Source organism: Cylas formicarius, unplaced genomic scaffold (assembly GCF_029955315.1).
Source record: "Cylas formicarius isolate icCylForm1 unplaced genomic scaffold, icCylForm1.1 PGA_scaffold_12__32_contigs__length_19106922, whole genome shotgun sequence".
Taxonomy (NCBI): domain Eukaryota; kingdom Metazoa; phylum Arthropoda; class Insecta; order Coleoptera; family Brentidae; genus Cylas; species Cylas formicarius.
The window spans coordinates 17,160,635-17,187,908 of NW_026844225.1; the positions used below are offsets into that span (position 1 = coordinate 17,160,635).

Below are 27,274 nucleotides of genomic sequence, written 5' to 3' on the forward strand. Positions count from 1 at the left end.
TATATATATATATATATATATATATATATATATATATATATATATATATTCTCACGTATTGATTCACGGATGGAAAAATGTGATGACACTATATTCCGGGATATCATCCGTTCGCTCGTTGACCTCCGACTGGAATCCTGCATCCGACTGGAATCCTGCACGCTTGTTGAACTCCGACTGGAATCCTGCAGACGTTTCGCCAAAATCTCACATTGTGTTCGAAGTGTTTTCGGAGCGCGAGCATTGAAGATGCCAAGTGAGATTTTGGCGAAACGTCTGCAGGATTCCAGTCGGATGCAGGATTCCAGTCGGAGTACAACGAGCGAACGGATGATATCCCGGAATATAGTGTCATCACATTTTTCCATCCGTGAATCAATACGTGAATACATACATACATATATATATATATATATATATATATATATATATATATATATATATATATATATATATATATATATATATATAATACACTAATACACACATACCGGGACGGGCATACAATTTTTAAATAAATAAAACTCACATTCAAGCACATGCGCTACAATAGTTACACAAAAAAAAAAAAAAACGGGTCGTATAAAGTAAAGGAATTACATTTCTACTTGTACAGTTGGGCAGTATGACTTCCGGGGTCCTGAATTACACAAACTAAAGGGAAAAATAATACTTTTCTTTTTCTACACTGGTCCGGCTGCTTTTGTAGCATTAATAAATAACAAGGGGACGTTAGTTTGAATGTAATTCAGAATAGTTAATAAGGTAAATGAAAATCATTAATACCTTTCTTTAAAAAATAATATCACAAGGTACGAAAAAGAAAACGAGTCAAATAAAACGTTACATGCCCCAAGAAACAGTCAAACTTAGCGACTAATAAAGGAACTAAAGAATAACTATATACAAGGCTTGTACCATAATACAAATTGCGCTGCTCACATTTTTGCCCGCAACTATGTTGCCGAACTATCGGTTGTAGAGAGCCGATTTTGAGGAAATGCGCGATCGAAATGTAAGTAACGCAAGAAAAAAATATGTATGTCGACTAAAAATACGAATTAAAGCTTTAAACATCTCTCGCTGTAGCTGCCATAGACGTTTCAGCTTCCCCACCTACCCGATCGTGATTCGTGGACCTAGGATAGTGCAATAAGGGTATATGGGATGAATTCATTACCGCATCTCCGCTGGCGATCATCAAAAATTCTTCCGGCACCAAATCATCGTTGCTTCTTTTCGCCGAATCACCGGTTCCGCTATCTTTACATGACGAATGATCGGATAAATTGTCGGGACAGTGAATTCCCAACTCTTGATGGGTGTGACCTTTGTCGATGAGTTCCGGTAGTTCGTTGCCTACCGGCGGAACTACCATGCGTCTACGCGTTTGATAGATTATCACTACCCATATTATCGACGTCAATATGGCGCACGATACGACCGTTATTATGATTATTCCCATCATATTGGTCGTATCAAACGCTTCCGAGATGATCTCGCCTATGGACGCGCCTGAAATAAGACAATGAAATGGGCGGCGCAAACCGCGACGAAATTTTCTTACTTGGTTTAATGACGATCTTGCTGATGCCGCTTTCGTCACCCAGGGAATTATTCAATCGGCATTCGTAGACACCAGAATCGTTTTGGATCGAATCGACGATAATAACTAACTGATTTTCGGCGGTGAAGAAGTGTCTTTCGGTAGGAACTATGGGTTCGCCGTCTTTTAGCCACGTGATGGTAGGTTTAGGCAGACCCCTGGCGACGCATTGAAGCACCAGATCTTCTCCTGCCGTTATTTCTTTGTCTTCCATTTCTTTACCAAATGACGGTTTTTCCTCGATGGTCAATGAAACGTTGGCCACTACTGTTCCGGCGATGTTATGGGCGGTGCAGCTATACACCCCCATATCGCTAGGTTTGGTGTCCATTATGAGAAATATGTCGTCGCTGGGGACGTGCATTCTTCGTTCTCTGGCGGCGGGGAAGTCATTACCACCGTCTTTGTGCCAGGCTATTTCCGGTTGGGGCTCGCCAGTGGCGGCGCATTCCAATTTTGCTTTCTGACCGGCTTGCACGGTCACGTTTTTGGGTTTTTTCGAAAACGTCGGGTAGACCAAGACGGATATAGTGGATTTCTGCGAATACGTCGTTCCGTAACTATTGCTAACCTGAAACATAAATCAGTGATTAGCTGTTCGGTGATTGGTTCAAATAATATGACGTACCACGCACTGATATTTTCCAGCGTGCGAGTTATCTACATGAGGCAAATTTAATTGGGAACTAGTCTCCATCGATTTACCGTCCGGGTCAGTTCTAGACATAACAGTGACATCCGAGTTTGACAGTTCGACGTTATCTTTCTTCCATACAAACATCATATTGCTGCTTGAGCTAGACATTGCTTTGCAACTCAGAGTGACATTTTCACCCTTTAAGGCCATTATTTCCAAATCGGGTTCCTCGACTAATCTAGGTTTAGGCAATTCATCTATGACGAAAGGTCGCGTAATAAACGTGGAATATTAATTTAAACGAATTTATTACCACATGTCAAATTTTTGAGAGGCACACTGGCTAAGGAATGGCCTCTTAACCATTCCGGATAGGCACAAATTGCTTGCAGTTTAAATCCTTTAAGGCTATACCATTCCAGAAACCACTTAAGGTTACAATCACATAATAGACTTGTCGTATTCATAATAAGTTGCTAAAAATAATAACGTTTACAAAACCAGAAAATAAGTTATTGTTAAGAAATGTCGACAGGGACAGTCGAGCTTTGTTTTAATTTATAAAAAAATGCAGAATGCAATCAATTCCAAAAAAGGCTCGGAAACGGCAAACCAGCCACGAGAATCCATAAAAAGGCATAATAGGATTAAAATGTGGAAGGATTTTACCTTGGAGAGCGAATTTTATTGTTAGGAGAAAATATTTACGCTAATGCAAACTTACCTTTAATAATGGCACTTTATTGAAGGCGTTGTTTTGAATGGATGTAATGTTGTTGTTTGCTAAATTTATCAAAGTCAAGTTTCTTAAACCTAAGAAAGCATTGGCGTTGATTGTTTTTATATTATTCCCTGCTATATAGAACCTAACAAGATCAGTCAACCCTTGAAATACTCCGCTGGCGTCTTCTATCGCCCAGGAGATCTTATTATTACTTAAGTTTCTAAAAAAAAATACCCTTTCGCATGTCGTTGATGTTTGGTCGTAAATACTTACAAAATTTTCAACTTTGGTAAATGTATAAAGGCTTTATCTTTAATGTAGGTAATATTGTTGTTATTTAAAGCTAATTTTTGTAAACCAGCTAGGTTTTTAAAAGTGTCTTCATTAATTGATCCTAATTTATTAAAAGAGAGATCACTGAAATCAAAATGACAATGATTATAAATGCAACCAAAATTTAATTGGGTAAATTCCTTACAGAACGCTAAGCGTATGACAAAATTCCCACGCATCATCGTGTATTTGAATAATGTCATTGTGACTTAATGATAAGTCCTTCAGAGACTCCAAACCGTAAAGCCAACTTTTTGAGATGACTTTTATATGATTGCTGTCTAACATTCTGCAATCAAAATGAAAAAATAATATGGAACATGCACATTTTTTTTTGTTAACTTACAGTTTTTCAATTAACTTCAAACCATAAAAAGCGCCATCTTTTAAGGTAGTTATTTGGTTTCGTTTGAGTTTTAATGTGGTCAATTTTTCCAAGGATTGGAAGTTTAGCGGTTCGATCTGTCTCAACTTGTTTCGGTTAAATTCCCTGGAAAATACGTACAATACTGTAAATTCGATGTTTTTATGATGATGATACAAAAACGAACACTTCGACTATTTACTCCAGTAATAAAATTAAGTACATATTATTACGTTCTATAAAAATTGATGGTGGGTACGCATTTCAAGAACGTAGACTAAGTAATCGATAATATTTTTCGGAAAGTCTTATCATTAATACGAGAGGTCAATAAATTACACACAATCTTATTTGAAGATTAAATAAAGATAAAAAAATATATATGTATATATTTCTATCAGTCACGTTAGTATTAAAAAGTATACCTACTAACAGGTATTGTGGAAAAAACATTGACTTAAAATAAATATTTCATTTTGTAATCTTAATCACGCTGTTTTCACAATAAATTACTGATAATAAAAGGCGATGAAATACTCAATAACTTTTGCAATGTCATATATTTCAGATCTTACTTGAAATTTTATTCAAACAGTTTTGTATAAAAACATTTTTTAGTTAAAGAAAGAAATAGATACTGATCACAATAAAATTAACATAAGTTAAATAACAATAGCACAGTTTTATCCACATTCGATTTGGACTTAACAAATTACCGATTAATATTAACACATGTAACAAAAAGTAATCAGGTTTAACTATATTACTTTATGCATTGTGTATGTACTTCTGTTATGAACGTATGTATGAATATATGTTTGTACTTACAGATAAGTTGCCCAAATGGGTATATTGTTCGGTATGCTTTCCAAACCTTTTGAATTGCAATCAATAGAAGTGTCTAAACAAAAGCAGCCTTTCACGCACTTAGACTTTGCAAAACTTGAGGAACTAAATAATAAGACCATATATGAAACCCAAAAACAAACACCCACCATTTTGAGAAAACACAATATTTTTAATCATAATTTACTGGAAATTATGATAATCGCGCATTGTTCGCTGTCATTTTGATCCGATTTGGGATAGTTTACATCGGATTTACACATTAAACACATCCAACCTTTTTATTTTTGACTTGATAAGCGAAAAAGTTAAATTACTTCTAACATAGTGGCTGACGGCATATACAACACAACCCACACAACTGGTTGCGGCATTGCCAACGACATTTCATTCACCAACACTTTGCGTCTCCGACTAGCATCAGCATGGCCAAACATAAGGAAAAAATGCCATTGGGTTAATGAAATACCGTCCCAAATATTATTCTTTAGTAAATATGTGATATTAAATGGTATTAAATAGTCGAATATAATTTAATTTCCCCAAATGTGAAAAACGCGTTTGATTTGACAACGTCGCATTTTGCCTGACATCTGTCATTGTCCAGCAAACTTTCAGGAATCGTAACGTGTAACTTTCTTCTTAAATATGAAAAGCTGTAGTTCGTGGCTTTCGGCATAGATGGCACAACTACAAACTTTTTCATTTTTACATATTCCGCCGGATGACACTATGTATTATTTTGTTTTATCATTGCGAACATTGTGCGAACTCTTAGTACACAAAGATATTAAAAAAAGCACACTTCGATTAACAACGTTTAAAAAATAAAGTAAAATCGATTTTTTAATTATTTTTCAAAATATCTGTTACTTTCAGGCTTTATTTTCATTGGTTGTGTACTTTTAACCCTTAATTTATTGACGAAATTAAATAATATAAAAGTCACACAACTGTGTTTCTGTTTTTCCTGTATTTATTTATTAATTTTTTTCTAATTTTGCTTTTTAAAACTTTTAAAAATAATTTAAAATCGATTTTTTAATTATTTTTCAATCTATTTTATGTTAAATCGTTTTGCGCGGTTGCGCCTTACTGCGACTGACCACTTTTAACCATCAATCTATTAATGAAATGAAATTAATATAACAGTCACAAAATTGTGTTTCCTTTTTTTTTTATTTACTTATTTTACTTTTTCTAATTTAGATTTTTGCTACGAAAATCTAGAGCCACTTCCATGTTCCAAACTTCCAAATTTTGTTTTAGAAGATGTGTTATAATAATAAAAATTAATTTAAAATAAAAAATGGTCTTTATCTTCAGTGGTCCGTCCATTTTCTACCCAGGTAGAGTTATTAAAATCTTCAATCAAATTATTGAGTAATGATTTTTATCATAATAATAGTAATTATTAATTATATTATTGTAATTATTATCCAATAATTGCGTTGATACGAAAAACGAAAACAATGTAAAAAGGATGCATTTTACGACAGTTTTTACCTGCGGTGGCCCCAAATAGAAATTAATTTTTGGAATTTTATTTTTAACTACTAAAATATAGCAACATATAACAGTATTTCAAAATGTTGATTTTTAAAAAGTGATTCTATGCCGAGCTTTTTCAACGAAACACGCGTTTACAAACTAGTCGGCGGGAAATTTAAAACGTTGAAGATTCACGCGCGTGTTGTGGCGTAAACAATTATCAGCAATTGATCGGTTCAACCTGCGTCTTTATCATTGATACCGTTACTCCGCGTATAGAAGAAGGACCAAGCACTAGGTCACATTTCTTTCAGTCTTTAACAGTTCTAGCTGGTAGTGAGTGCTTGGCGAACTGACCGCCACGAGAACTCTCACCGACTCGATGGACAATCGAAATCGACGAATTACGAAAAATATCTAAAAGTGCGTCAGTGCGTTTTCTAAATCGGTTTTGCCTCAATATGAAGTGCGTTAGTTTATTGTTATTTATCACTATATTCGGTAAGCGTTTGTTTATTTATTCAAGGCTTCAAACAGTTCTCGTTTTAGCGCGGTTAAAATTTATTGCAATTCGTTATAAATAATGTTGTAACTTATCTTAAAATGGTAGAATGAGGTTAACTTTGTTCGGCGTTAGCTGTGCGATTCTTACATATTTTTCCCGTCACACTTCCCTTTCTGCGGGCATTGTTATTAATAAATTATTTAATTAATCATGTTAAAAGTATATCGTTACAATCGCTCGATGTTGAATCATGGGAAAATACGTCGTTTCGTTTAATAACAATAAATTCGAATAAAAACGAATCAATAAAAGATACTTTCTTCTTTTACGGTACCTGATTTAACTCTAAATACTTATTAACATGCATTTGATATGTTTTCAATATTGTCTCTTGTGCTCCACAAAAAAAGTGAAAAGCCACGCCCAGAAAAATTAACTTTCATTTAATACTAACGAGGTGCAATTTGAAAATAACGATCCGTTTTCTAAAATTGTTCTCCGCATGCGATCGGAAATGCGCATCTTTTTGGTTCGGTTTCAACTGTAGTTAAAGACGCTTCGAGATGATATTGAAAATATCGCAAATGATCTCCGCCGATTTAGAATAATTAAAATTACCCGATTAAAACCGATTAAGTAACGATTCAAGTGAAAACCTTGAATTTTTTATATCTTAAAAGGAATAACTATAAAATTCAACTTTTATAAACATATATAAGTACGTACGTGTTGAAGTTTGCGTTGTCACGATCAAAGCATATGAACTTTCTACGATAGGCGATAGATTAGATTTTTTATTTTTATATAGTTGACTTCATTCCACCGAACTGGAACAAAAGAATCCAAAAAAACATCGCTCCGTTAGGCTTCGTCTTTCTAACGAGTTTAATTTGTAAAAATATCTCTAAAGCATGTATAAAATTTAAAACAGCTTGTGGATTGTATACTAATACATGTATGTACCTCAAGTAGTTTGTGCCCATGTACAGCTCCCTCTCATAAAGTTAAAACTGATTAAAAGCGATGAAACGGAAACTCAATACATAAAGTAGGTCAGTGGGTAAATGGTACAAATCATCCAAATATCTTCTTGCCGGTCACTCATACGGATTTCTTTCGAACATTTTTTCCTTTTTATTTGGTAAATTCCAATGAAATTAAAGGAATCTGTACGAGTGCGAAACAAGAAACTGTTTCGTTTAAACAAGATCAACGTTTACTTTGCAGGCGGCATTTTCCGGCATGGCCGTTCGACCTGCGTTTTGGAATCTGATTTCGGATTTATCCTCAACTGTGCTTTTAAGAAATCTGGCCTGTTTCGAGTTAGAAATCTTGGTGGTATAAAAGCTCACATAGGCCTGGGTAAATCTTTCCTCTTTCCATGCTAATTATGTCGACTTCTTTTACAGTCATCGTTGCCCTGATCAAACTCAATAATAAATGTTAAAAATAGCATTACCATGACTGTGAAATCGAAGCGATTTTCGTTATATCATTCTTCATTCCTCGTTTTGCATGCCCGTCTCGATAACGTAGAGTTAGATACAGGAAGTGATTTAGAAATATGTATAAGACAAATACAGAATTAGCAATTTGCCGACGTAACTTTTCGCCTTAAGTAATATTAGTAGGTTTGTTCCGAACACTATTCCTAACCGTTTTTATGAAAAAATGCTATCACAGTTCTAGAACTCTCCGAAAACAATCATCGAACACAAAACGCTCTGCTGGAACAAACCTAATATGTTTCTGCATTTTTTAAACCCAAGCAAATGGTTGGCCATTCGTCGATTACTTATTTCCAAATCACTCGCGTATAGTCACTTTCATCTAATTTTAACTAATAAAGTAGATATTATTACGGGTTTTTATCTAACAACCGTAACAATTGCTTTCTCGCCATATGCACCGTTGTCCACCAAATCTCGGCTTAAGCCGCCTGAATTTTGCACAATTTTATCGAGTTTTCGGTTAAGCTAAGGTCTGGAAAACGTGCATCATAAATCTCGCGTACTGTATATATTTACTTAACAAAACTAGGCGGTTTAATATCCATCATATACCGCTACAAATCACACCTGTTCCTTATAGGTTGCAGAATTTCTCGAATACACTTCCTGTGTACTCGTCGCCGATTTCAAAAATACACAGCGTCCGGAAAATATATACGTACAGGGCCATGGAAAATTAAACTAACGATCTCGAAACACCTCGCGTATATTTTGAAAGAAGACGTTAACGTTGCCTTCACAAGGAAAATTTGGTTATACAACTATAATTAATTCGTGTCTTCTTAATTGCGTAATGAATGTTTAAATTAATCGGTGAAAATATTTACAAATTTTTAATCACGCGTACATGCCTGAAAAATACTTTTACCAACCGAAATATCATTGCCTTATTAAGGGAAAATATTTCTAGTATAGGTTTGGCAAATTACGATGTCAATGTCATATTAACCTTTTTGGTTCCGGTGCATTTTAGTTATAAGGCGGTTCTCATTTGCCTCAGATTAATTAGGGGACCGAACGAATTTTAGACCAAACAAAAACATCAAGGTGAAGCACCTATCTATTGACATACTTTTCCTTTAAACCTTAAAAATGCCCGAGTAAATTTATTCAAATTGGTAGATGATGGTATAAGTTATTTGCAAATACCGATTGCTCAATCGCTTTGTTTCTGAAAGCTGGTTTACCAAGTTGGATGTCCTGCCTCTTGTGTTTCTAATCACGTAATTAATCCTATTAGTGGATAAAAATTTTAATAAATTGAACAAAAACTACCGTTAGTATTGCAAAAATGCAATTATATATATGCCGCAGCTTGCCATTGCATGTTGCACTGGCATCACGTTAACTACATAACGAGTGTTGTGAAGGCAATGTGTACCGGAGAACGTCGTGACAAATGAAAAAATCCTTGTGTATGGATACAATCGTTTTAATTTTAATATAGGTAAACACCACACTTTAACGATACGCCTGCCAGTCGCCATGTCCTGCATTACCTCGGGCTTTGGTAAATCGTCAAACTCTCCTAAAAAAATTGCATGTTTTGGTTTGCTCGTCGTACCTACCTGCACCTACATTTTTTTGTAGTTAACGGTTAAATATGTGATAACGTATAATAAAAAAAAACACATTTCATTACTCACCGCTCAGCATGCACCACTCATTACCACGGAAACGCCAAATTGCGTTGTTTAGCTCGTTTTGCTAACAACATTTGTTTTATCAGGCTTCAGTGTCGGAGACGAGTTGGGATTTAAGGAATCCATATCGAACACGGAAATAAATCGAAGGAGATCCGTTCAAATTTCGCAAATGCAAGCGCAGTTAATTCAGGCGCAACAAAAACAGCAAAACGCCAAACAGAAGCAACCTAAATACGTCAACCCAGAAAAGGTAATGTCATTTGACAAGCTGTAATTGATATTTTTTTGTTTAAAATGGCTTAAATGTTTACGAACGAGAAATCATGAGGTGGGTGTTGTCTGCGAGCGGAACATATATACGGTTTCCTTATGTACGTACTGTTTAGTTTGGCCATTACTGAGCTTTCAAGGTTTTTATGGGTTTTTATGAAAAATAACACACTGTGGGATGCAGAAAAAGAGAGACACGTGCATTTATTTTACGTCGGAAAATAATTGGTGCACGAAAAGAATGTAGTCATCGGATAGAATGTAATTTTTTTTCGTAGGAAAGATTATACTTTCGGTGTTAATATTAAATGAAACAAGTTCGGGGAGTATATGTTTTCCATCGGGTGTCTCTAATAATTAGTTTTAATGTTAGGGTTACTCTTCTGATCGTCCGTTGATGTCCCCGGTGAAATAATATCAAATAATGACTCGCCCGGTATGCAAGAAATCTCTTTACTATAGAACGAAAGAAGACGCTAAATGAAATTCAATCGATTACTTCAAAATTCCTCTACTTGTACGTTTTAATGGCGCAATTTAAGGTGTAAAAAACAATTTTTTATTGGATTTATTTTACAACGGGGGTATTAATTGGTCGTTCTGCCGTCTTTTGATCTTTCGGGCAAATAAATTATTCTTAATGAAACGTTAATATTCGAAAAGGTAATTACAAAGACGTTTCCTGGTTTAAATGCCTTCTTTAAATAGCAATTAAGAAAAAAGTAAAACAGAAAAAGCGGCGCCGAATGTGTTGCGTACAAAATGTTTTGGGCAATCGTCGCGAACACAAATTTAAACAAAACGTATAAACGCTCCATCACATCTTTGAAGCAAATGTCGAAATAACAAATTCGCGTTTTAATTTGTCGACAAATAACTTTTATGTTCCTTTCGCAACTCTTTTCCCAATTAATATCGCGCCGGCTGAAATAATCTCTTTGATCTGCGTCGCTATACTTATTTGTTGGTAACGTAACCCCATTGATAGCGGAATCTGCTTAAAGTGCGAACAATTACACGTTTTTTCTATCGAGTTATCAGCGTGAAGGTAAAAATTATTATATACCTACTAACGGACGAACGTGCATATCGCAAAACAATAAACAATTTACAAGTGATAAATACGATTATCTCGGTTAATTGTCGCATCATTAATTACTATAAATTAAGTTACAAGTTTTTTTGCATTCGGTTATGCAAGCAACCTTGTAATGGTGGCTTAAAAAATTATTTTGCAACCCATTAAAGATACGCTCGATTGATGATAATGAACTGGCAACACCGTTAGTCCATAAAATATTCGGCAAAATGGATTTTAAGGGGTTCCGGATTTCAGTAAGAACAAATCGCGAGGTCGCGCGTTTAGATATTGTGGAGCAATTTCGTCGTTTGTAAATTATTATTATACATCTGTTGCAAGAATGACAAACATCGATTCTCATGTCAGTTAAAAACGATTTGCTTGTACTGAAACTTCAACAAATAAATTAAGTTAAAACGATCAGTACACGGAAAGATTAATTGAAGTAACAAAAAATTGTTAGATTGACCAAATTATTTGTTCTTCAGGCAAATAATACTTGGTCAAAACTTTTTCTATCAGATAATAATCTGTCAAATCAAAAATATGTTTACTCTTGACTTGAGTTAAACCAACTAGATTTAATAAAGGCCCTGAGCCAGACGTACGGAATCTCTGCTGCTGTCGCTATTTTTAATCTTTAATAAAAGTTTATCAGATGGGCGCTTCTCGATTATTTGGAAATGTGCCAAAGTAGTGCCTGTTCGTAAGAGTGGCAGTAAGATTGATATCACAAAGTACCGACCCATATCAATTCTTTCTATTCCGGGCAAAATGCTTGAGGCAATTATAACAGAGTAGTTATTTTTTAAACTTAGATACGTTCTTGGTGATACGCAACATGGTTTTTTTACGAGTAGGTCTGTCGCTACACTCACTGTATGTTCGAGGTGTGTCTGAGGCGTTAGATAATAGAATGCAAATGGACGCTGTCTACACTGATTTCTCCAAGGCATTCGATAAAGTACATCGATGTTAGTAAAACTTAAAAACTTCGGTGTTCTCTTTACAAAATTCATCATTCATACATTAGTTCTAGGACTCAGTTTGTTGAGTTAAATGGAACTAAATCTAACTCAATTGATATCACATCTGGCATACCTCAGGGGCATTTGGGACCTATTCCATTTTTTTTGGTTCATAGCGGACGCGGGTAAATGTTTACATTTTGCAAAATTTATTTCATATGCTGGTGACCAAAAGATTTATGCGCTTGTTAGGAGTATAGACGACTATTGCAAGTTTCAGGAGCACCTTGATTGATTTTATGACTACTGCTTTGGAAACTGACTGTTTTTAAATATTGACAAATGTTTAAAAAATGACATAGTTATTGATTATAAATTCGATGGAGTAAGTATTAAATAAGTAAAGCATATCAGGGATCTTGGAGTAACTATAGACACAAAACGGAGTTTTGAAATTCATATTCAAAGAATAGTGAAAAAGGCTATTGCAAGTTTCAGGAGGACCTTGATTGATTTTATGACTACTGCTTTGGAAACTGACTGTTTTTAAATATTGACAAATGTTTAAAAAATGACATAGTTATTGATTATAAATTCGATGGAGTAAGTATTAAATAAGTAAAGCATATCAGGGATCTTGGAGTAACTATAGACACAAAACGGAGTTTTGAAATTCATATTCAAAGAATAGTGAAAAAGGCTTACAGAAACTTCAGTTTTACTACAAGGGTTGGCAAATAATTTAAAGATCCCAAGTCGCTGGTCGTACTCTATAACGCCTATGTGCGGTCCCATCTTGAGTTTGCCAGTGTAAACAGACTTGAAAGCATTCAAAAAAAGTTTATTTTTCTCATGATATCTAAATCTAATCTAATAGGCATATCCTATGAAGCAAGCCAAATAATATATAGTGGCGTTTTTTGCATTATATTGTTAATAACAGAGTAGACTGTCCAAAACTGTTGGAAAAATTATCCTTTAATGCTGGGGTGCTAATCTCTAGAACGCCTGCTTTATTCTATGCGCCTAAATATAGTAGAAATTTAGGAACCAACTCACCGATATCTCTTTTGCAAAGAAATTATAACAGTTACTTCTTGCACATAGATATTCTTGCTTTGTCACTCAATTCATTTAAGAATCAAGCAATAAGAGTGTTTCGGTCGGACTAAATTGAATTTATTTCTACATTATTTCTTGTTTTTCTTTGTTTTTGGGTTTAGAAGTAGTTCTGCGTACTCTTTTGAATTAAGATAAATTTAATTTTTCAAAGACACTTTCACAGGCTACTGTAATACTATTTACAAAATTTCTGGATTCCTCCTACGTCCGTTAGTTAGTTAACTCTGAAGAAGCCAACAGGATGATTGGCGAAACGTCAGCAAGTTCGACTCAACAAAAACCGACGCAAGAAATAAATTACAGTTTCAGTAAATAATGGTTAAATCTGGACAACAATTGACAGAAACAATATACCAAAAACGTCCATTTGCTTAATTAAAAAATGGAATAAAGGTAGATCATCAAAACTTATTGCCTTTAAAAGGGCAGTACAATGGTTTGATTCAAAATATAAGAGAATATTTGAATTAAAAAAGGCGTCTTTTAAACAGATTTATCAAGTTGAAATATTTCCGGCTGCGATCTCTTTCCGACCTCGCCTGCATTCTGCAATTTAAAAATTACGAAGTTGGAAAGTTGATCAAGAGCCCGGAAATCGAAAGCAGTTCGCGTGATCTTGTTCATTGAAGAATTTATAGTACTATACAATAAAACTATATTTCAAGAAAAATAAATATTTATTTCAGTTAAGCTCTGAAGTGGTTAACAGGATTATTGGCGAAACGTCAGCAAGTTCGACTCAACAACAGCCAGAAGTTTTGCAAATAGTATTACACTTACCTGCGGAATTTCTTTGAAAAACTATTAATACCAATATCCGATGGAGCTGAATGAAATGTTAATAAGCACATACATATACATATAATCACAACGTATAATCAAAATAACAATGTTTAACGTATCGAAAATAACAAAAATATTATTAACACTTTAAATAATAATAGGAGGAAGGCTAAATATTACCTATTGTCTACATGGAAAAAAAAAGATATTTAGAGGTTAAGTGGACGCATAGCATCTCGTTGTTTAATTCTATCGAGAAAGCTAATCGTCGAGTAGTTGAACGCGTACCTTTTTTTAATTGTTTTTCTTACTTATCAAACATGACCAACAAACTACTAGTCAACACACTTTATATAAAAAAATTAGCATTAGGAATATTTCTGGCACTAATATTGATTGACAGCGTTCACTAAAAGTTCCATTACAGATTCCATGCTAGTTCTGAGTAGCGCTGTCGCTGTATTTAGTATCTTTGAACGTATTTGGCACAAAAAAAAGTTTTAATTTGTTAATTTATATTTCCTAAATTCTATTCGTTGAACTGAGGTGGCTTTTACTTGATGAAAATCCATTTACCAAAATAAATTAGAACTAAAAGTTCAGATTTTCACGAAATTATATATTTTCACATGACAATTGTGTCTTTATCAAATGTTTGATAAAGACACTGCGTTGTTGAAACAATTTCGTGAAAATCTGAACTTTTAGTTCTTATTTATTATGTTAAATTCGATTCAATAAATAATTATATTGGTAAAAGCAAAGAATAAGTTTATTTTAAACAAAGTGTTCTTATTACATTTATTTTGCTCTATTAACAAATCTTTTTTTCCGTGCATTTGTGCGTGTTCTGCGTATCACTAATAAATTTAAAGGTGTTTTCTTTCCTGTACCATCGTAAAAATTAATTCGTAACTTATAGGGTGTACCGGTAGCAACGATAGAGGCCGTACCTGTTTCGTCGATGCAAGTGGTCTCTCCGCTCGCCTCGGGGACAATTCGTCCTTCAGACGATATAGGAATACCCCCTTTCAAACCCATCCCGCCCGCCGCAGAACGACCCAATAATAATTCTCAATCTCCAGCTGTAATGGGTATCGCTTTTCCCGCTTTCAACCCCATTCCCTCTTCATTTTCACGTTTTTCCGTAGGTACTTCTTCTAATAATCTACCAGTAGATCCGTCTCTAATGGCTGTAGTAGCTGTACCCAAAAAGAAAGTTTCTCAAGTAGCAGCCGACAAAGTCGGTAACAGTTTCTCCGATAGGGTGTTGGCTAATAATGAAATTGGGCCTGTACCTCAACACTCTTCTAACTCCCTTCAGGCCCTTCTTTCCGCTAACAACGTCACCGAAGAAGCGTTGGAACTCGCGTTGATCCAGAGGCAACAGACTATGAACAGAATTAAAACGAAGATGAGTACGACTACGACGAAACGTCCTGTAACTTCTAAATATGCGAACAGCGTAGGAAAGGTTATGAACGCCCCCAAGGAGTATTATCCCGTAGGGTACGATAAAAATTTCGACGACAACTTCGCGTCTCGTGTCGAATTACCGGAAACTTCGTTTTATTGTGGCGATCAGAAGCATTTTCCCGGATTATACGCTGACGAAGATCTAGGTTGCATGGTGAGTGTCTTCTCGTTCTAGGCCTTGGCATTGGGAATGCCTAGAAGCAAAATCCTACCTTATTTATGTGCCGTTCGAGCTTTCGTTTTTTCGAGGTCATCCACAGCGTTTTTTTAATTTCCTTTTGTTATTTTGAAAAATGCCGCATGTCCATTTTTTTATAATCTAATGCTTTGACTCGCAATTTAAACTGTTCCGATCAGTTTTTAATTAAGAAATGTTAAGTTAATGGCAATTTAAGAAAAATCACCTCTTCAAATTAAAACTATTTAGCCGAGTTCATCTAAAAACATGTGCTGTATAAATTTTAACATGACCTTACGGCTTTTGTGCTTAACTTATACAAAACATCAAAAATATTGCAGGATAATCGTTACAATATTGGGATTTACTTCCGACAAATTCCAATGCCTAATTTGCCAAGCAACATGTATGTATGTCTACGACGACGACTATGTTTAACAACTACATTAAATTTGTCATTTAACAACCAATTAAATACAAAACCAGTTTAGCTGCATTATACGCAGGCTTATATGTATATTTGCTGTACAGTACCCACGCACTTTTTTGAAGTTCGATTAATTAATAATTTACACAAAACAGCTATTGTTGTAACTCTTCTCGTGGTCAAGATCGTGAGAATGATAACTCCGACAGGTGAATTTTAATCAGTGACTTTGTCTCGAACGCATCTGAATAGAAATATTGAAATGAGAATCAGTGACGTCATGTAGTAGGCGAATTATTTGTGACCAAGCTTCTTAGTTACGGTGCAAATTAAAGAAATGTTAATTTATGTCATTTTGTTTGTTTGTGTTTACGTTTGATGATGGCTGTCCATTTAATTCAAACCATCCGTGATGTCATCAGTGTGACGTCGAGAGCTTGAATAAGAAGTCACAGAAGTATTAACTAATTTATAATCGCCCCTTTGAAAATTATTGTTAAAAATTGTTAAATATATTCTTTTTATAATTGCTTAAATAAAACTCTTATTTGGAGGCAGGCAAATAAGCAAAGGATTAAAAAATAATAAATTTCAAATACAAGTGTCTGTCAAAAAGTTTATCTTGTTTTCTTTTTAGGTATTCCACGTATGCGCATTGACGGACGACGGTTTGATTATGAAGAGTTTTCTTTGTCCCGAATCGACATTGTTCGACCAAACAATTCTGAAATGTAATTGGTGGTTCTACGTGGACTGCAAAAATTCGAAAAAACTTTACGATTCCAACATTCCGATTTCGAAAAGTTACCAGCTAATGAAAGCTCTGACGTTCTTTTCGCAGTATAAAAAAGACGCGGCCACGTCGACGACGTCGAAAACCACAGAAGACTGATACATCCTAACGAATTATTTATAAGATTTATTAATTAGGTCCAAAAAGATTTGTGATTTCCTTTAGCTGTTCTGCAAATAAATTTTGTTATCTAGTCATAGTGCTGTTAAGCTTTTTAAAGAGACGTTTAGGTATTTATTGACGAAGCGTCAATTAATTTATTTTGTGTATATAAGTTTAATATACAGTTCTTTTCTTTTTTTTACGTCTAATACTTATGTTTGCAGAATAATCTTAAGATAGTTTACTAAATCTTTTTGGATATCACTAGCTCAATGTATTTCAAAACAATTGTTCTGATTAGTCGCATTATTCGGGAGTTCAAAAATTAGATTGGTACAATTTTCAAGCATACCTATTACCCGTTTATTGTATCGTACTAGATAATTTGTTGATTGTTTTACTGTTAATATTTATACAAAGAATTATTAAAGTAATATTAAACCGTTTCCGTAAAACTGCGTTTGCATTCCTCCTAAAATTTGTACCGTTGCCGCCCAAAATTCAAACGGCACTCGAGTTAGGCAACCACCAACGCGCATAAAAACGCGCCCAGCTGATTGTGACGTTCCGGGGCACTGATCAGTGCGAGTGCCAGTTTAGATACCTGAAGTGTGGTTGTAGTGGTAGTCAGACGATGGCAAGCAAACTGATAAAAAGATTTTTAAACAGATCAAACGTATTTGCTATAAGAAGCATAAGCAAAGTTAATTCGAAGAATGTTCCCAGGAATTATCAGTTAAATTTTATAAGCGTGGTCGGCACTGGCATTGCTGTATACGTCGCTTGCAAATTTCAGTCTACAAGAAAAGTTTATGCAGCTCAACAAAAAAATGTAAGTGTGTTCGTAGTTTCTTTCAGACCTAACTAATTTTACAAGTTCATTCCAAAATTACATTCTAATGCGGCGATCCAATCTTAGACGGCCTATTTACCGAGCCGAAGATGTATTTTTAGCTAACCATCCGCCAAATTTCAAACTTAGGCGCGTACAAGGAGCGCATTTTTTGAATTATGTTGCCGTTCAACGTCATTAAACATTGTTATTATATTAGCGTTACAGAAAACGCTTGTAAATAATCTGGAGTTTTTCTAGGGTCAATATTGACTGAATCTGGCTGATTAAACTTTCCCAAATTTATTTTTAATGATACCATAAGTATTTTCGGTAAATAATCGAGCTGTCTGACAAGTTGAAATTTTAAAAATATTTGTTGATTGGGGAGATTTTAATTTTCCCCAAATCGCAATTTATTTTTCATAATTCTACATTTTCTAGAATGAGGAAACGAAAATTGTAAAATTAACGTCAAGAGAGAAAAGATTTATTAGATTCGCTTCAGTTGAATACGACGGACAGCTTTATATGACTCCGCAAGACTTTCTGGAGTCTGTGGTCGAGGCGGAACCAAGGCGTGAGTTTTTGTTAAATTTGTTTCAGGTTTGTTTATTTAATATTTTATTTCAGCGCGATTTAAAAGAAAGGCCCTGTCCCTCAAGGATTTAGAAAAAATTAAGGAAACAACTCCAGCCTTAAGTCAGGGTAGCGCTAGAATGTTCAGAACGCTTAGGGATAAAGGTGCGTTGTGAAGAAAATAATTCCGCGGTACCTAATTTGACTTTATTTCAGGAATAATATCCTATACAGAATATTTATTCCTACTTTCAGTTTTGACGAGTAAGTTGGACGAATTATTGCCCCTGAGCTATAGCTTTATCAATTTTTTAGAACCAGAGTCTGGTTTTCGTATCGCCTTCAACATGTTCGATACGGATGGAAATCAAAGAGTGGACAAATCCGAATTTCTTGTGGTGAGATTTCTTTTTTACATTTAAATTTTTGGGTAAGTCGTTACGTTCATTTATTTATTTAAAATTTGTCACTATAGATTGAAAGGTTACTGGCTGGAAAAAAATTTGAAGACACTGAACCTGTAAGTTATGGAAGTGCTTCTGAAAATGTTATTCGTTTAACAATTATTTTAGCAAACTAAACTAAGCTTTAAGCTGTAACAGATAAATTGTCGTCTTGTTTACCAATAACAGTGTTTTTGTGTAATAAGTGTCATATTTTCAATATGAAAGTGTTACGAAGTTTCTTCAATATATTTTCTTCATAGATGGAAAAAATCTTTAGTCATGCCTGGAAAGGCAAACGTGGTATTACCACCGAGGCCGAGCCATTACAAACCACTCCCGTCCAAGAGCAGTATGTTAACGATGAACAAGGCCTACAAAGGAAACACATCGTTGACACAACTTTGTTGATCCACTTTTTCGGTCCCAAGGGTAACAACGATTTAAATTTCGAGAGTTTTAGGAAGTTTATGCTTTACCTACAGACCGAGGTTCTCGAATTAGAATTCAGCGAATTTTCGAAAGGACTACCAACGATATCGGAAGTCGATTTCGCGAAAATTTTATTAAGATACACTTATTTAGACACCGACGAGTATGACATGTATCTGGATAGGTTGTTGGATCGCATTAAGGATTCTAAAGGAATCACCTTCGAAGAGTTTCACGTGTTTTGTCAATTTTTAAATAATCTAGAAGACTTTACAATCGCAATGCGGATGTATACCTTGGCGGATCATCCTATATCGAAAGGTAATCTTGGTTAATTATTTTTTGCCAAACTCACGCAACTGTTTCGTTTTAGATGAATTTCACAGGGCCGTTAAGATATGCACAGGCACGAATTTAAGCATTCATTTGGTGGACACAGTATTCGCAATATTCGACGAAGATGGTGATGGACTTCTGAGTTACCGCGAATTTATCGCGATTATGAAAGATCGGCTTCATCGAGGCTTTAAGGTATTTTACAAATCAACGGTTCATAATGTATGTAATGACATTTCGCTTACTTTGAATATTTTTTTAGCAATACGCTAAAAACGAAGGGTGGCAAGCGTTTAAAAATTGCGTTAAGCAAGAGATGAAATCGACCTGATCTTATTAGCTACGAGATCTGCTCCTTCCAAGACTGCCTAGCATTTCGCGGGAATTTTTTTGATTTTTTATTTTTAGACGTATTATTTGAACTCAGGAATGTTATTTTCTTGAATAATAACTGAAACTAATGCTAGTCAGTTAGTAATTATTAGCAAATTAAGATGTTGTGAATCGCACGTGCCATATAGAATTTTAATTAAGTTGTCATCTTGTTACATTTGTTGTTGATTTATGGGATGTTTGTTGTTTTTTTAGTTAGATAATTTATTTTCTGTTCACTTGGCAGCCCCGCTGTGCAAATAAAAGCTCTAGTTTAATGTTCAATGTTTATTCATTCCAACAAATAATTTTTTTATAGTAAAAAATATCCTCTTCCAGACTATTAAGTACTTTTTTAAATAATTTACTCTAATACAAAATACTTTTTATTTGCATATACATTTCTGTCGTAAGTATCGGGAGGTTTCTATACAAACCAAATAAATTATATACTTTTGTAAACGTTATTTCCAAATTAAAATCACTTTTCAGCAGCAGGCGTTTGGATGCAGGGGCATTGTGAAGCCTTCTTTCAGTTCCACGCATTTCTGTTTTACTAAATATATAGTGAGAATTTCAGCGACTTGATGCGGCTGATCTTCGTGTACCGCGTGTCCCGTTTTTGTCAGCACTTGCAGTTGAAATTTCCCTAAAAGGTTATTAATTATATTCGTTTCGCGTTAATTTTTCGGTACAAGAAATTCACCTTGCATTTGACCCACTGTAAGTTTTGTGTCGAGTCCAAAAATATTCGCCAAAATTAACACTTTCGGTACTTTGGTTCCCAGAAATCGTTCGGACAACCCTTGGAACCAATGTTGCCAGAATGGTTCAGTCTTGCTTAAGTCTATTCTCCAAGTGTACTTCGGTCCATCGGCTATAAAAACTCGGCCCATTAGATAAATGTTGAAATTAAATAAATTAACGTCACCTTCTGCAACCGAATTGGGAAGTTTAAAATCCTTTCTCAGAATGGGAGGTTTAGCAATTATTTTGTATTCAATTTCTGCATGATCTTCTTCATCTTCTATTATAGTGAATTCAGATGCCTTTACTTCATGTGAATAACCCGGGATTAAATTGACAGCTTCCTGTTTGTTGAACGAGTCCCACTCATCACATGCCAGTTTGCCAGTTTTCATACTAAAAGGCCACTACTTAATTTGTGAAAAATAATAATACACGTACTTGCTTTATTATTTGTCCCGGCATGGACACTTTAGCTGCTTCAATATTGTGACACTGGCCGCCTTTGTAACTAAAAACAAATATTTATAGTCTCTGTAATACCACTGTTAAGGGTAATACTCACCACCACTGAATTGCGTGTGGGATACTTCTGAAATAGGAGGGTCGGCCTCTTAAAATACTTTGCATTGAGGATAAAGCGTCTAGTGCAGTGCCCTCAACAACATCAATAACACAAAGTCCAACTAAATGTTCTATTTGATAGGATGCATTAACTGCAATAGCACCTCCCATACTGTGCCCGACCAGAACTAAAGTTGAGTTTTCCCTTTCGCATAATTTATTTGCTACCTCAACCACGTCCCTGAAATTATTCTACTAGTTTTTATCACCAAAACAAGACAACTTACTTCGTGAGAGTCTCTAAAGACAAGTCGCTGTCGTTGTCAGTTTGGGTATTTCCATGTCCTCTAAAATCCAGAGCCTTTATCTGGCATTCAATGTTTTGAAATATTTCCTTCTACAATGGTTATTTTTAGACGTAAAACTATTCAAATCTTTGTACTTACCGCAAAAAGGGCCCATGTTAGTCCGTTATAACCACCACCATGGAGACAGAATATTATGGGGCCCTGATTTCCTTTGCTATAAATATGGTGTTTGCATGTTGATGTTTCAATGTATTCTTCACTATCGAAATAATCGGTCCATTTGATTGGAGCGAAATTCGATTTCGCTGCGTTCATGTTCGCTCCCAGTCTAAAAAACTCGTTTGGAAACTAAATTTAGAGCTAATAATTTACCCGGCCTCCTTACGATCTTTTGTAATGCGAATCTAAAATTGATTTTCTCATGGTAGACATGTTCCGTCGCTGAGTGATTCCACGATAAATTTGGAAAATTGAAAAAGTTTAAACGACTAAAAATTTTAAATACCGAAAATTTTGATTTTAATGTCTAAACTAAAAAATCTGACATATTTGTCAACAATCGCTTAGCAACATTATATCTGGGGTATGCTGTGTTTGACATTTTTATACTGTGAATTGATGATATTCACAGACCACAAACTCTTATATTAAGTATATTATTTGCTTGTTGGATTGAGATTATTTTTTATTTTTACTTTTGTTAAATGAATTCCCCAGCGGAATCAAATGTTGCAGTAATTCCTCAATAAATACCTATACTTGCACCATTTAATCTGTCTTAATCCTTCTAGTATAGAGAAAAAAATTATACCAAAATCCGTTTGCCTTTAGTAGAAAACCGGTTCTACGAGGGTACTCTCGAGTACCAGGTCGACTATTAGGGGCAGGTGGTGCCGAAATAAGATAAACATTAATTGCCTAAAAGTCGCTATGGAACGTTGGTCAGGTAAAGTGGCTGTAGTTACAGGTGCAAGTGCGGGAATTGGTGCTGCTATTGCAGAAGTTCTTGTTTCCCAGCACCTCCAGGTAGGATAATATTTTAGTAATTTGAGGTCATTTATGAATATTCATATAGGTAGTGGGTGTCGCTAGGCGATTAGAAAAGCTCGAAGAGCTCGCAGCTAAATGGCCCGGAAAGAATGGACAATTTATTCCACTCAAAGGTGATATTTCCGATAAAGATGACGTTTTAAGGATATTTAAATGGATCGGTGATAACGTAGGTCCAGTATCGATTTTAATTAATAACGCTGGAGTAGGGAAAAGAACTTCCATCGTAAATGGTACAAAATTTTCTACGAGGTATCCACCAAACCGTCAACAAATCTGACTTTTAAGGTAACATAGACGACTGGAAAACGGTGATGGATACAAACTTCTTCGGGTTAGCGATCGCAAGTCGAGAAGCAATTAAAAGTATGCAAGACCACCACATTGACGGTCACATTGTTAACATTAACAGTACACTGGGTAAGTTTTATTTTTCGTTGAGGGAATAGAATTTGGTCAAATTTATTTTATAGGTCACGTGGTTATCAATGCGCCCAATCAGAATTTGTATCCGGCATCGAAACATGCGGTCACGGCTTTTACAGAAACTCTCCGGAAAGATTTGGTAGCGATGAAGAGTAAAATCAAAGTTTCAGTAAATTTTGTATTTAAATTATTATATGCGCGTCGCTAATTTTTATTATATTTAATAGAGCGTCAGTCCCGGATTCGTGGATACCGACATCTGGACCGCGAACCACCTACTCGAAGATGAGCATATAAAGGAAGTATTTAAAACAGCCCCGAAGTTATCGTCAGAAGATGTCGCTAATGCCGTTTTGGCAGTTTTAGCCACTCCGCCACACGTTCAGGTATATGAAAGCAATCCAAAAGAAGGTTTTAATTAACTTTATTATTGCCAATTATTGGCATTCGCGACGCAAGAATATTTAACGATGTTTTTGTCGGAGTGCTTGTGACGCATATTTCGCACTGGTCTTTAAACTCTGTTGGCATATTCCCGTGCGGTTTGGAAACAAATCGGTTTTGATGTCATTGCCAGCTAATTTTAGGTTTCCCTTTTTTCGTACTTAATTTTTTCCATAGCATTTTGTTCTAATAATTTGCTTTTCAGATCGTCGAGCTGATCGTGAAACCTGTAGGGGAATTATTTTGATGTCATCGGCACTAACACAAAATGCAAAAAGGAAGGATTATTTTTCGATATATTCGATGATATGCCGCCCTGTTTGGTAAGGGCAAATGAAGTTAATCTGTGTAGCAAAATTATGAAATTGTTTTCTAATTTTACTTTCTCTATATCTCCATTATTTTAAAAGTAGATTTGTAAATTTGGGTTTAATTTTCGAGTTTGTATAATTTAGATTAATTCAATAAAAAATTCATATAATAAATAATTATTTGTTTAATTCATTTTCTTACCTTTATGTAAACGCAAAATAAATATGTACTGAAATTTTTACTATACTTTTTTACTTGTTATACTTAACGCCTAATAGAAAAATTCAGGTACGGGCATTCTAAGAATAAATTTCCGTGGCCTTATAATATTACGTCGGCTCGAGTTATTTCACGAATTCGTCAACAAATTTTGAAATTCAAATGGGGTGCCTTTGGGGTCAAAGGCCGGGACATTTTGATTATGTACGTATTTCAATTACATATTTCCAACCGGTCTAGACGTTCGCTTTCAAACATACACTGGGATTTTTAAGTACGTGCAATTTTCTTTACCGAACAGCATTATACGAAAATGTAACTACCTTAAAAGCATGCTTGTTAATAAATTTTGTCTAGCATCGCTCAACCTTTAGCATAGACCATAGTCCGATTTACAAGGTAAGAATCATTCAGCAGATGCGTAGCTCCTAGAATATATATTTTTTATATCCAGGCGTTCGTCGGGTCGTCTGCGTTTATATTTTATCTTACTTTTTGCGCTACATCAAAAATTGGGGAACTTTGCGCTAGCGCGTTTTCCTTTGTTATGTTTTTTTGCGTCTCTTGTAGTGCGTGACTCACAAGGCCGAAATTATAAATGGTGGCGGGTTCTAAATATAGATGAAATTTTATTAAAGTCCGATTTATAATGCAAATTCGCTTTCCGAAAACACTGCGCAAGTAAGAAACGTAAAAATATAAGCTAATTGTGCCGTTGGGAAACAAAAATACACTTGTATTTATTAACCCCTCCACAGTCGCGGCGTCTAAAAAGTTTTCATTCTTAATGCGCACTTCATCATTCTGTGTTAAATGACTCGCAGGGTTTTACAACTTGAAATACAACGATAAACTGTCAGTGGCGCGATCACGATCTGATTAGTGTTTCGATTTAATTAATAACAAGTGCATAAATTTTTTTTTACATTCAGTGGAGTTTGAAGGAACGCTTAAGGACTATAAGGACTTAACCTATAAAAGCCGGTGTTCGAACTGTCATCCTATTTAATCAGCTGATAGATTTTTTGTTTACAATGCGGATACACAGGCTGTAAATCTACCATGAGGATTTTTGTTTTGGTTTAAAAAACATGCCTTTTAGTTTATTGAAAGGCGCGCACCAATTGCGGCTAATAAATAATTTGAATTTGTAGGTTAAGTGCGTTCGTATCGCCAAACAATAATGTTGTCGTTAAAGAAAGTGTACAGTGACGAGTTGCTTCAAATCGCGTTGTTAATTACTTTATTGCGGGTGAATCAGGACCCATTATACGAAAACGACATTTACAGTAGTGTGAACGATTTGGATTTCCATAACGGTACCAGTTGGAGGAGTGTGTCGCCCGCAGTTTTACGGACCCATTACGTCCACCCCAAAAGTCTAGACTCGGTATTGCTCAACTATGAACGAGAACTGTTCGCCGATTTAAATTCGCTGGGAAGATTTAATAATGGCAACTTCAGACATCCGAATGTAACTGCTTATTTATTAAATATCGAACGGATCGGGGCCCCGGGAAATGATCAGGATTCCTTGTCAGCTTCGATTCAGAACCAGTCTCAGCTGTCGGCGTCGACTCAAAATCAAACCCAGCAAACTTCTGAAACAGATTCCCATTCCAATCAAGTAGACGATGAACTTGGGTTAACTCAGGAGGTAAGAGCATTGTTTGCTTTAATGAAATTTTGTTCTTGTAGTATATACTAAAATTTTACCAGATATTGCACCACATTGTGTAGCTTGTTAAAGCGACATTAACAACAAATACGGATATTTTTTTGTTGCCAATTAATTTTCCGATAGTAGGTATCAGCAAATGAATCATCGTTTTTATTTGCTCATTACCTATCAGCTATTAAATTGTTGCTTGTAATATCTCGATAGTATACGCCACTTTAACAACAATTTTTTAGACAGGCGATTTAAACCGCAAATCGAAAGAAACATATTGGAAAAAAAAAGCAATAAACAAATGCCAGTTATATCGGACTAGAAATGGTGAAAAAATGGAGCTTTTATTTCAAACGACCTAATCCAACCCGGCTACCGTGTAAATAATGGGTTATAAATCAAACTGACACCCAACGGATGCCGCCACGGCATGTGCCATTGGTCCGCAATTTTTTGCACTCACGTCCCATATAAAGAAAACCCATAAAAGTATTTTTTTCCTTAATAAATGTCAGCGTATTTTTACGGAACTTTAAAAAATTAATTTATCGATTATTTATTATGAGGGGATGTCAGTCCTAAAGTAATTAGATTAATAAATTTGTCAAAGATGAATTATTAGAAAGCATTTGGCATGGAAGAAGTTTTCTGAAGTTGTTTAGGCTATTGTTCACCTATTTATTTATTTAATATACTAGATGCTGGACAAAATATCATATTTAATTTGTTATAAATATGTTTATGCAACTGATCTACCATTTATTTACTTAAAAAATACCCAGCGGCAATCACCATCCCAAAGTTTATACACTTGATTTTACGCAATTTCAGGCATGAAAAATAATTTTTTGGCCATATTAAAAAATATTAAATAAAAATTATATATAAAAAATATATTTAAAACCTTTTTAAAATAAATATAAATTTTATAAGTTGCATAAAATTTCAAAAAGGAAAATAAATGTAATATTTTTGATTTATATGTTCAAAATGTATTTTCTTAATTTTTTGCCTTTTCTTCAACTTTAATTAAATAATTCATAGAAAGTAATTCTTAATTTTCTGTCGAGACATGGTAGTCACATGCTGGATTTTTGTTTTAGATTAATTTGTTTGTTATTTAAAGATAATTTAATTAATAAAAAGTGCTCAAAACTCCAAATTTTAAAAACTTTCACGATTTCACAGAGCTGGTACATCAGATTTCACGCATGACATACCAAGTAAAAAAATGCCTTTGCCATTAAAATACAAGTATAAATTGATTCTTTTTAGGTTCTAGGTCCCCATAACATATTCGCTTTTGACCTTTAAGGCCCCCGGATTGTCCGAATATTTATTTTAATTGTATGCACCGATATTGACCGACCTTGGTTTTTTCGTTTAAAATTTTCTTGGCAATCCTCCCGGATAAATAATCGAAAAAAGTCTTTGTGGCTTGGATCAATGTTTTCCGAACTTCATTTTTTATAAGATTTTCCTTTTTTTTTTCTTAGCGGTGTTCCGAAAATGGTGAGGTTGGTGTGTTAAGCGTGATTCATTGATCTCGACCATCTGGTTACCTACTTCTTGTGCGGTTCTTTGAACCCAAGCCAAATTCAGCATTTATGTCCTGCTGTATATTGGTTTCTATTTTCAGCATTGACGCTCCCGTACCCTCAAAAATGCAATTGCA

The 27,274-nt window shown here is 34.8% G+C and overlaps 6 protein-coding genes across 12 annotated transcripts in view; 4 read left to right on the plus strand and 2 right to left on the minus strand.

Annotated features, from left to right (window-relative positions):
• Positions 1-480: 480 nt before the first annotated feature.
• Positions 481-4,904, minus strand: LOC132695747 (leucine-rich repeats and immunoglobulin-like domains protein 2). Of its 3 annotated transcripts, none has more exons than XM_060660201.1 (9): positions 4,493-4,904; positions 3,647-3,790; positions 3,446-3,589; positions 3,241-3,384; positions 2,968-3,187; positions 2,557-2,719; positions 2,235-2,500; positions 1,568-2,177; positions 481-1,515 (listed from the first exon to the last, which is right to left on the minus strand). In XM_060660201.1, exons 1-9 carry the CDS (start codon positions 4,660-4,662, stop codon positions 1,070-1,072), a joined length of 2,307 nt encoding a protein of 768 aa, XP_060516184.1. In that variant the 5' UTR covers positions 4,663-4,904; the 3' UTR covers positions 481-1,069. The 3 variants fall into 3 exon arrangements, with proteins under 3 accessions (XP_060516184.1, XP_060516186.1, XP_060516185.1); XM_060660203.1 differs by having other exon boundaries at positions 4,828-4,898; XM_060660202.1 differs by lacking the exon at positions 4,493-4,904 and adding an exon at positions 3,852-4,195.
• Positions 4,905-6,227: 1,323 nt separating this feature from the next.
• On the plus strand, positions 6,228-17,309 carry LOC132695633 (uncharacterized). 4 transcript variants are annotated; one of them, XM_060659993.1, is made up of 6 exons: positions 6,233-6,502; positions 7,734-7,868; positions 9,747-9,913; positions 14,810-14,981; positions 15,039-15,517; positions 16,606-17,309. In XM_060659993.1, the coding sequence occupies exons 1-6, from the start codon at positions 6,463-6,465 to the stop codon at positions 16,858-16,860; spliced, it is 1,248 nt and encodes a 415-aa protein (XP_060515976.1). In that variant the 5' UTR covers positions 6,233-6,462; the 3' UTR covers positions 16,861-17,309. The 4 variants fall into 4 exon arrangements, with proteins under 4 accessions (XP_060515975.1, XP_060515976.1, XP_060515978.1 ...); XM_060659992.1 differs by having other exon boundaries at positions 6,228-6,502; positions 14,810-15,517; XM_060659995.1 differs by lacking the exons at positions 6,233-6,502; positions 7,734-7,868 and adding an exon at positions 9,111-9,464 and having other exon boundaries at positions 14,810-15,517.
• Positions 17,310-17,447: 138 nt separating this feature from the next.
• LOC132695678 (calcium uptake protein 3, mitochondrial) lies at positions 17,448-20,130 on the plus strand. 2 transcript variants are annotated; one of them, XM_060660085.1, is made up of 9 exons: positions 17,448-17,695; positions 18,140-18,275; positions 18,329-18,439; positions 18,491-18,538; positions 18,590-18,672; positions 18,750-18,794; positions 18,981-19,470; positions 19,523-19,680; positions 19,748-20,130. In XM_060660085.1, exons 1-9 carry the CDS (start codon positions 17,498-17,500, stop codon positions 19,814-19,816), a joined length of 1,338 nt encoding a protein of 445 aa, XP_060516068.1. In that variant the 5' UTR covers positions 17,448-17,497; the 3' UTR covers positions 19,817-20,130. The 2 variants fall into 2 exon arrangements, with proteins under 2 accessions (XP_060516068.1, XP_060516069.1); XM_060660086.1 differs by lacking the exon at positions 18,750-18,794 and having other exon boundaries at positions 19,748-20,129.
• A 102-nt stretch (positions 20,131-20,232) lies between these two features.
• On the minus strand, positions 20,233-22,059 carry LOC132695679 (protein phosphatase methylesterase 1). The gene is made up of 8 exons (XM_060660087.1): positions 21,862-22,059; positions 21,615-21,804; positions 21,456-21,565; positions 21,170-21,409; positions 21,050-21,115; positions 20,789-21,000; positions 20,564-20,734; positions 20,233-20,506 (listed from the first exon to the last, which is right to left on the minus strand). The coding sequence occupies exons 1-8, from the start codon at positions 21,906-21,908 to the stop codon at positions 20,346-20,348; spliced, it is 1,197 nt and encodes a 398-aa protein (XP_060516070.1). The 5' UTR covers positions 21,909-22,059; the 3' UTR covers positions 20,233-20,345.
• A 300-nt stretch (positions 22,060-22,359) lies between these two features.
• On the plus strand, positions 22,360-23,829 carry LOC132695629 (farnesol dehydrogenase-like). Its single transcript, XM_060659988.1, has 6 exons — positions 22,360-22,502; positions 22,552-22,759; positions 22,815-22,946; positions 23,000-23,121; positions 23,180-23,338; positions 23,602-23,829. Exons 1-6 carry the CDS (start codon positions 22,407-22,409, stop codon positions 23,641-23,643), a joined length of 759 nt encoding a protein of 252 aa, XP_060515971.1. The 5' UTR covers positions 22,360-22,406; the 3' UTR covers positions 23,644-23,829.
• Positions 23,830-24,393: 564 nt separating this feature from the next.
• LOC132695888 (segmentation protein cap'n'collar) overlaps positions 24,394-27,274 on the plus strand; it is a 51,093-nt gene continuing 48,212 nt past the window's right edge. Inside the window, exon 1 of the mRNA XM_060660464.1 lies at positions 24,394-25,584. Within this exon, the coding sequence (XP_060516447.1) occupies positions 25,111-25,584 (474 nt within the window). The 5' untranslated portion in view covers positions 24,394-25,110. The remainder of the gene's footprint in view (positions 25,585-27,274) is intronic.

Excerpts from the sequence above, each read along its gene's own strand:
- LOC132695629 (XM_060659988.1), top strand. The coding sequence starts at position 22,407 with ATGGAACGTTGGTCAGGTAAAGTGGCTGTAGTTACAGGTGCAAGTGCG. Across the intron at positions 22,947-22,999 it reads TAACATTAACAGTACACTGG|GTCACGTGGTTATCAATGCG; the intron begins GTAAGTTTTATT and ends TTTATTTTATAG. Across the intron at positions 23,339-23,601 it reads CCACTCCGCCACACGTTCAG|ATCGTCGAGCTGATCGTGAA; the intron begins GTATATGAAAGC and ends TTTGCTTTTCAG.
- LOC132695747 (XM_060660201.1), bottom strand. The coding sequence starts at position 4,662 with ATGGTGGGTGTTTGTTTTTGGGTTTCATATATGGTCTTATTATTTAGT. Across the intron at positions 3,791-4,492 it reads CCCATTTGGGCAACTTATCT|GGAATTTAACCGAAACAAGT; the intron begins GTAAGTACAAAC and ends CGTATTTTCCAG. Across the intron at positions 1,516-1,567 it reads CAAGATCGTCATTAAACCAA|GCGCGTCCATAGGCGAGATC; the intron begins GTAAGAAAATTT and ends GTCTTATTTCAG.
- LOC132695679 (XM_060660087.1), bottom strand. The coding sequence starts at position 21,908 with ATGTCTACCATGAGAAAATCAATTTTAGATTCGCATTACAAAAGATC. Across the intron at positions 21,805-21,861 it reads GATTCGCATTACAAAAGATC|ACTGGGAGCGAACATGAACG; the intron begins GTAAGGAGGCCG and ends CGAGTTTTTTAG. Across the intron at positions 21,566-21,614 it reads TAACATGGGCCCTTTTTGCG|AAGGAAATATTTCAAAACAT; the intron begins GTAAGTACAAAG and ends TAACCATTGTAG.
- LOC132695633 (XM_060659992.1), top strand. The coding sequence starts at position 6,463 with ATGAAGTGCGTTAGTTTATTGTTATTTATCACTATATTCG. Across the intron at positions 6,503-7,733 it reads GTTATTTATCACTATATTCG|GCGGCATTTTCCGGCATGGC; the intron begins GTAAGCGTTTGT and ends TTTACTTTGCAG. Across the intron at positions 9,914-14,809 it reads AATACGTCAACCCAGAAAAG|GGTGTACCGGTAGCAACGAT; the intron begins GTAATGTCATTT and ends CGTAACTTATAG.
- LOC132695678 (XM_060660085.1), top strand. The coding sequence starts at position 17,498 with ATGGCAAGCAAACTGATAAAAAGATTTTTAAACAGATCAAACGTATTT. Across the intron at positions 18,795-18,980 it reads AATTTGAAGACACTGAACCT|ATGGAAAAAATCTTTAGTCA; the intron begins GTAAGTTATGGA and ends TTTTCTTCATAG. Across the intron at positions 19,471-19,522 it reads GGATCATCCTATATCGAAAG|ATGAATTTCACAGGGCCGTT; the intron begins GTAATCTTGGTT and ends GTTTCGTTTTAG.